Source organism: Pteropus vampyrus, unplaced genomic scaffold (assembly GCF_000151845.1).
Source record: "Pteropus vampyrus isolate Shadow unplaced genomic scaffold, Pvam_2.0 Scaffold407, whole genome shotgun sequence".
In the NCBI taxonomy this organism is placed as follows: Eukaryota; Metazoa; Chordata; class Mammalia; order Chiroptera; family Pteropodidae; genus Pteropus; species Pteropus vampyrus.
In genome coordinates this window covers 146,152-153,180 of record NW_011889188.1, presented here as the reverse complement: position 1 = coordinate 153,180, position 7,029 = coordinate 146,152, and the positions used below count along the sequence as shown (strand labels likewise).

Below are 7,029 nucleotides of genomic sequence, written 5' to 3'. Positions count from 1 at the left end.
TCCCGGCATGGAAGTCAACAGACGGCCACGTCCAAGTGCGTCACCTGTTTTCACCTCGATGATGCCCTGTGCCATCCAACCCCTTGATCGTACAGACACGCAAGCTGAAGTTCAATAAATAGAAAGTGCTGTGTGTCACCCCGCAAGGGGGTCATGGGACCCAGCCTTGAAGGAAGTCCCAGATCAGAGATCGTAACAACTACGCAGCGTTGCCTCTGATTAACCACCTGCGTGACTGTCCCTCCACTTCGTTGTCTGGTGTGGAGCCGCCGGCCGGCCGGCAGACACCAAATGACACCTCTGAGAGTCCCTCCCACCTTCTCCGCCTTGGACGATGGCCTTGTCCCTTGTTGCTGTATTCGTAGCAACTTTTAAAATCAATTCAGTGCTGGAAGTCATAAGAAAGAAACACGTGAATCCTGTACTATCGGAGCCAGCGGATTTGAACTTGATTTTTTTTTAAAAAGGATTTCAGTTCATAATTTTTAAAGTTTTAACTTCTCTTTCGCCAGCTAAAGGGAAAATTCTCATTTACTATAACCACAAAAGGGAAGAAACAGGGGTCTGAACTGTTTCTTTTTTCTCTCTAATCCTATTGTTTTGACAACGCTTCTTCTTTTCTTACTGGAAAAAAAATATATATACTTTCTGCCGACATTGAAGTCAAAGAACAAATACCTGTTGCGTGTTAGGAACCCTGAGGGAAGTCGACAGAAGGCGAGTGACACCTGAAGTTCACTCTCAAGTAGTTTGAAGTCTAGTGCAGATGCTAAGGTGTTACGATGTGGATACACACAGATAGACAGATGATAGATAGATAGATAGATAGATAGATAGATAGATAGATAGATAGATAGATACACAGACAAACAGTAGACAGGATAGATGGATAGCTACATATAGGTACATAGAAGATAGATAGATAACAGATAGATAGATGGTTAGTTAGATAGATGATAGATAGATAGATAGATACATAGATAGATACATAGATAGATACATAGATATATAGATAAGTGGATGATAGAGATGATTGATAGATAGATAGATAGATAGATAGATACATAGATACACAGATATATAGATAAGTGGATGATAGAGATGATTGATAGATAGATAGATAGATAGATAGATAGATAGATAGATAGATAGATAGATAGATGATAGATAGATAAATAGATAGATACACAGACAAACAGTAGACAGGATAGATGGGTAGCTATATATAGGTACATAGATAGATACATAGATAGATACATAGATATATAGATAAGTGGATTATAAAGATGATTGATAGATAGATAGATACCTACATACATACATACATAGCTGATAGATAGTAGATGATAGTTATGACAGACAAATAGATCATACAGGTGATGAAAGATAGATGATAGACGATAGAGATGACAAAGGACAAAAAGATAATAGAGACGATGGAGATAGGTGGATGGATAGACAGGATTGAAGATGATCTAGATAGACAGATAAATAGAGAGATGACAGTTGATAGCAAGCTAGCTAGACGTATAGATATAGATAATGTAAACAAGAAAGAAAGGAAGACAGAAGATTCGGCTAGAAATTTTCCATGTGTGGAAGGAGAGAGCGGTGTCCATAAAAATAAAGGCATTCGGCACAATGGCTACACTTGGGAAGAAAGGGGAGAAACACTCCGAAATAAGCATTACCAAGCAGACGAGGACAGCAAGGTGCGACAGTGACAGGTGATGGAGGTGGCCACTGCCCATCGAGGCTGGCACGGGGCTGATGGTCAGGACGGTGAATCGTAAGGTGAGAAATACGGGGCGAAGGGGAAGTCGAAGGTTGCCGTAGGCCAAGCGCAGGCCCTCGGGGTCTACAGTGCGTACAGCAGACCCAAGAGGGAGGGCCCTGCACACAGAAGCTACGCTAAGCACCCCAGGCACCCCAGAACACAGGGACAGATCCTGGCTTAGGACACAGTGCAGAAATACTATCGCTGTTGGTTCATTAACTATAAGACACGATACCACTTACGCAGTGGTCCGCCCCATAAATACAGTTCTCTCGCCCCATGAAAAGTTTGTAAAAGTTGCCCATGAAGCACAACTCCTAAAATAATGATAATTAACAAAAAAACAGAAGTTGGAAACAACCCAAGTGTCCATCGAATCGATGGACAGACAAATAGAACACGGTCCATCCATGCGGTGGAATATTACTCGGCCCTTAAAAAGGAGGCATGACCCTCGCTACAACGTGGGTGAGCCTCGAACACATGATGCTGAATGCAGCAAGGCAGACCCGGTAGGTTAGTGGTTCCTTCGTGCAGAAACACTAAAAGCATGAAGGGAAGTTAGTTTGAGGGTGCAGGGCTTCTTATCGAGGTGATGAAAATATTCTTTAAAACCATATGTCATGATGATCGCACAGTGTGGATAATGTGTTTGAAGCCATGAGACTGCATAACTTTATGTGGGTAAACTGTAAGGTACGTGAATGGTGCCTCGACAACGCTATTTAAAAAATAGAAATAAATGCACAAAACGATAAGCAATCGCTTATAGGTCACTGTTGAGCCATTTGTGTGTCTGGAGGGAGGAGGAGATGGGGCGTCGACCCGCCTGGATTTTGAAATTCGGATTTGAAATGCGGCTGACGATTCTACGTAAACACTGTGCCTTCGTGTCCACCGACAGGCGGAACTGCCCGGTGTCCAGTGACGGGCACCCATCGCGGAAGCCACCTAGGATACAGGACAGAAGCACCTACCTTCATGTTCCCGAGGCGCCTGGTCCTGTCGACGACAAGGAGTTTCTTCACGAGGTCTCTGTTTGGGGGAAAGGGGAAGAGAAAGCATTGGCAGCTTGATTCAGACCCCAAGGGACAGCGCACGTCCACGGCCGGACAAGTCACCTACGGGGACGGCCGCTCGGGCTCTTCGTTGGCTCAGCACCGTCGAGCGTGCGTTTCTAAGCAGGTTAGGCGGTGCTGCGTGACCTGCCTATGGGGACTGTGTTTTCTCCTTTTTCCCTATTATGCGCCAGCGCTGGCCCTACTGAGCGCCCGCACTCAAAGCCTCTGCACTGGGATTATAAGGTAAAGAAGGGTGACTTAAAATACAAGATCCAAGCCTCGCAAAACGGCCTCGTCCTGGAAGGATGGGGCAGGGGGCAGAGCCAAGGGGCCACCCCAATACGGCAAAGCCAGGTAGGTGTGTGAAGTGGGCACCTCGATCCTGGGCCAGGGTATGTGTTTGCCGCCAGTGCCTTGATTGTCTGCGGATGAAATTCTAGGTCAGATTTACCACCGTGGGGCCAGGTGGCTTCTCTCTCTCTGATCAGACACGTTTAGACTCGAAGAAACACCGGGACATAGTAGCTCTAACCAGCTGGCAGCAAGCCCCAAGCCTCTTCCTTCCTCTTCCATTACATATAATCTCACGAAGAATGTCAACGTCACTGCAGAGACACCTGGCACCTGGTTCCCCCAGCAGGGCTCATGTGTGCTCTGTCTGTTTCTGGGAGACCTCTATTTCCACCCGATGTCGCAGCCCTGCCCAATATATCGCTATAAATGAGGATGTCACATCAATGTCTCAATCAATGACCTAAGATACACGGATTGTCTCTTCTCTGGGGGAGGTCTCTTGGAAGAGTCAATGTCACTCCTTGCAAGAGGAAGGCGGATAAACCCGATGATCTTCTGAACTAAGACCTTGGAGACTCTACAAGAGGCTGAGTGGAAGAATCCAAGAGACAGTCCACGATTATGTCACCTGGCGCACGTGATGGCAACACCTAAGTCAGAGCTCCGAGGACAGAGCGCCCCAAGTGGTCCTCTGTGCAGAATGAAGCATCTATGTTCTCATCCTGTGGGTGAATTCTAGGTGCTGGCAACTGGAACACTTATCCATGGTTGTGACTTGATTTTAATGCCATCGAATCATTGGCAGATTATTGATAAACACGTAACTCAATTTCGAAAGCCCTGTGCTATGCATCTGAAACAGTGTCCCTCAACTCAGACGGGGCTTGGACCCTGGGAGAGAAATCCTGTATTCTATTTTTCATTTCTCTCTGCAGCAAATAGACTTTGCAGTGCTGTCTCTGCGTCCACCTCGCCGTCTTACCGTTCGTGGGGTGGGAGGTCCCTTCTAGGTCTCTGCTTTTAAATGGAGCCTCGTTCACTTTTTTGCTAAATCGTTCAAAATCCGGCTGGTGTGTCAAACACACGTGCCAGCCACAGAAGCCGATAGAAACACTGCCTTGTTCTGAAATCGAGACCCTCCGGATGAAGGCAGACACGGTCACCACGGAGAAACGCGGTCAGTCACCCCAGTACGTGGTCCACCGTCATGAACTAGTTTTCCCAGAAGTCCATTTCCATAGGATATGTTTAAAAAATTAGCAAAAAAAAAAGAGAGAGAGAGAGAAACGTTTAGTTCTGACCTCAAGGAATGAACAGCATTTGATCCACGGGGGGGAGCGCACCCCATCAATTCACTTGGGAAAAACAGTGAAACAGGCAAGAAAGCAAAGTCCTGAAGGTGTAGACGGGCTAAAACCGACCCGACTGAGGAAGGTAACCTGAGATCTAAAAGCTCATTCTCACTGTTTGTTTTTGTCCCCATTGCCACACGTGTGAGGAAAGGCACAGCCAAGCCCACGGACGCACAGTGAGGCAAGGCAGCGGTTCTGGAGGCGACAGGCTCCCGGCCCCAAATTTCAGCACGACAAAGGGCTTTGAGGATGGGGGTCATCGAAGCGGGCAAGAAAGATCAAACTCTGCTAACCCCGGGGACGCTCCTTCCAACGACAAAACGGGCCTCGCTCACGAAATATGATAGAAATACTTTCACGGGCTAAGTGGAAACGTCCCTGATCTCAAAAGGCACACGGTAGGGCCAAGAGTCACAGAAAGCGTACGCTTCACTAAAGCACAGTGAGGAACACCTCCTCCGTGTCTATGGAAACGCGTGACTGTCCAAAATAGTTTCAAGACAACGAATGCACTGGACAATGAACGCGCTTCCGTGTCCTGCCCCGCAGAGGCCGGGACTGTCCTTATTATTATTATTATTATTATTATTATTATTATTATTTTCCAGGCACTTTAACAATAAAAGGAGAACACCCAAAGGTGCGGGGAGCGGTTACTCACTTCACGTTGAACTCCAAGTGTCTGGGGAAATCTATTTTGCCGGCGAGAATCTTTTGATAGATGCCAAATGGATTGTCGTCGAAAAACGGAGGGAAACTGTGGGAAAAACAGACACGTGTCTCTAGCGGGAAAACCCCCCCACGCCGTCAGAGTGGGTGCTTCTGCTTCACACAGGCAGGACGTAAGGGATTTCGACGCACGGGTCCCTCGCGCGCTGGGGACACGTTCGGGGGGGACACGGAGGCGGGGGACAGCCCTAACAGGCGAAGCATGACTCTGCGAGGAGGAGCCTGGCGAAACCACGTGACCAGCTACTGTGATTGCTCGTGAGGCGTCAGAAGTCTCACCCCCCTACACCCTGCGAGGACGGCTGTATGAACCTTGCCCGAAGGGAGAGGGGTAGACAGCAGGGATCTGAGAATTAGCACCCCCCGCCCCAGGCAGGCTCTGCCCCAAGAAATCCTCACTGTTCTGTCTGACACCCAACTGCACCCTGATTCCTAGGACACAGGCCGTGAGTGCCTGGTACATGGCCTCAGACGTTACAAGCAACTTCCTTCCTACTGGAGAAAAACACAACAAAACTAAACAGGACCCTAAACTACCAGCTAAATGCTTTCATCGGCTCAAGTTTTTTAGCAGGGAGCTGGCCTTGGAAGCCAGGTACTTTGAAAAGGGTTCAAGGCAAACGAGAGGGACTTCGTGGAGAGAGAATGCAGACGGAGTTCCTGGGGTGTCACTCTGGTTTGACTTCTTCCTCAAAGATCCCTGGCCGGATATGCTTGTATAAAAAATAATAATAATAACAAGATCTCTGGTTCTTCATGAAAAAGGGGGTGGCTGGTGTTGCCAAGGGAGGACGCAAAGGAGTCCGGAAAAGTGGCTCGAGCGTGAGGGCTGTGGTTCCCAAAGTGCGGTCCCAGGGAACCCCGAGGTGCCCCGAGGCCTTTCCTGGAGCGTTGAACCTGGAGGCGGGACCACTGTCTTCATACGGCTCAACCCAAAACGACGTGCCACACCAGACAGGGCCCGTAGGACAGGAAAAGCCAGCAGCCGCTGATTAAGCTGGACGGTAAGGAGCTGAGCCGAGGTGTTAAGACCGGGGTGCTCTGCTCCGAATGTTTTTAATTAGACGAAGTATGGTTCTTTTTCTCGCTGAAAATTCGATCTGGGCTCCTTGCGAGTGAGTCTGTTGTTATGTTCTGTGAACGCCTATGCGCGTTGTCATTCGCGAGTGAGTTCCAAACGCGGTCAGCGTGCACAGCTCAGACCCGCACAAGAGAAAGCCCTTGGTGCGGATCATACGTTGTGGAAACGTGATGACTTTTCTTGAACACTTCTAGCGGCCCCGTAAGGCGCCACACGGATGTGGCTCCCCACGCAGGCCAATTCCCTGCTCCCTGAACGGCGATCTGTGGGACTGAACTCTGCGGGGGTGGCCGTGGATGCAGGAGGACTCAGGGCTGACTGGGGGCTGCCGGGGAAGCCACCAGCGAGTTTGTTCCGGAATGTCCCAGACATTTTCACTGGATCAGAATAAAATTCCACCTGTGCTATGCCCTCAGGCCGTCGTCCCACGGCCGGCTTTCCCCGAAAGCTGGGTTTTCCTTATATCACAAGATCTAATTGGCCAATTAAAGCGACAAACAGATAAAGACGGGCTCTCCCTTTAGCCTGCTAAGGCCGCGAAAATGGGAAATAGAGTTAATTAATCAAAATGGAGACAGGAGGACTTTGAACCAAAGGACCCTCCCTCCTTCTGTACACTGGGCACCGGGAGAACTCTCCAGATCGGGCTTGGAGATCTCACAGTCAATCAACAAACACAGCCCGATGGCTGCTGCTCCTGCTACGAGGCGGTGAGACAGGCCGTGGCCGAAGGAG

General features: G+C 48.8%; 1 protein-coding gene across 1 annotated transcript in view; it reads right to left on the bottom strand.

The window, feature by feature from the left end:
- Positions 1–1,338: 1,338 nt before the first annotated feature.
- The window catches only part of LOC105305973 (cAMP-dependent protein kinase catalytic subunit PRKX-like), a 23,434-nt gene continuing 17,743 nt past the window's right edge, over positions 1,339–7,029 (bottom strand). The window contains exons 4-5 of the mRNA XM_011380832.2: positions 5,146–5,241; positions 1,339–2,812 (exon numbers count right to left, since the gene is read on the bottom strand). Coding sequence (XP_011379134.1) covers positions 2,647–2,812; positions 5,146–5,241 — 262 coding nt within the window. The 3' untranslated portion in view covers positions 1,339–2,646. The remainder of the gene's footprint in view (positions 2,813–5,145; positions 5,242–7,029) is intronic.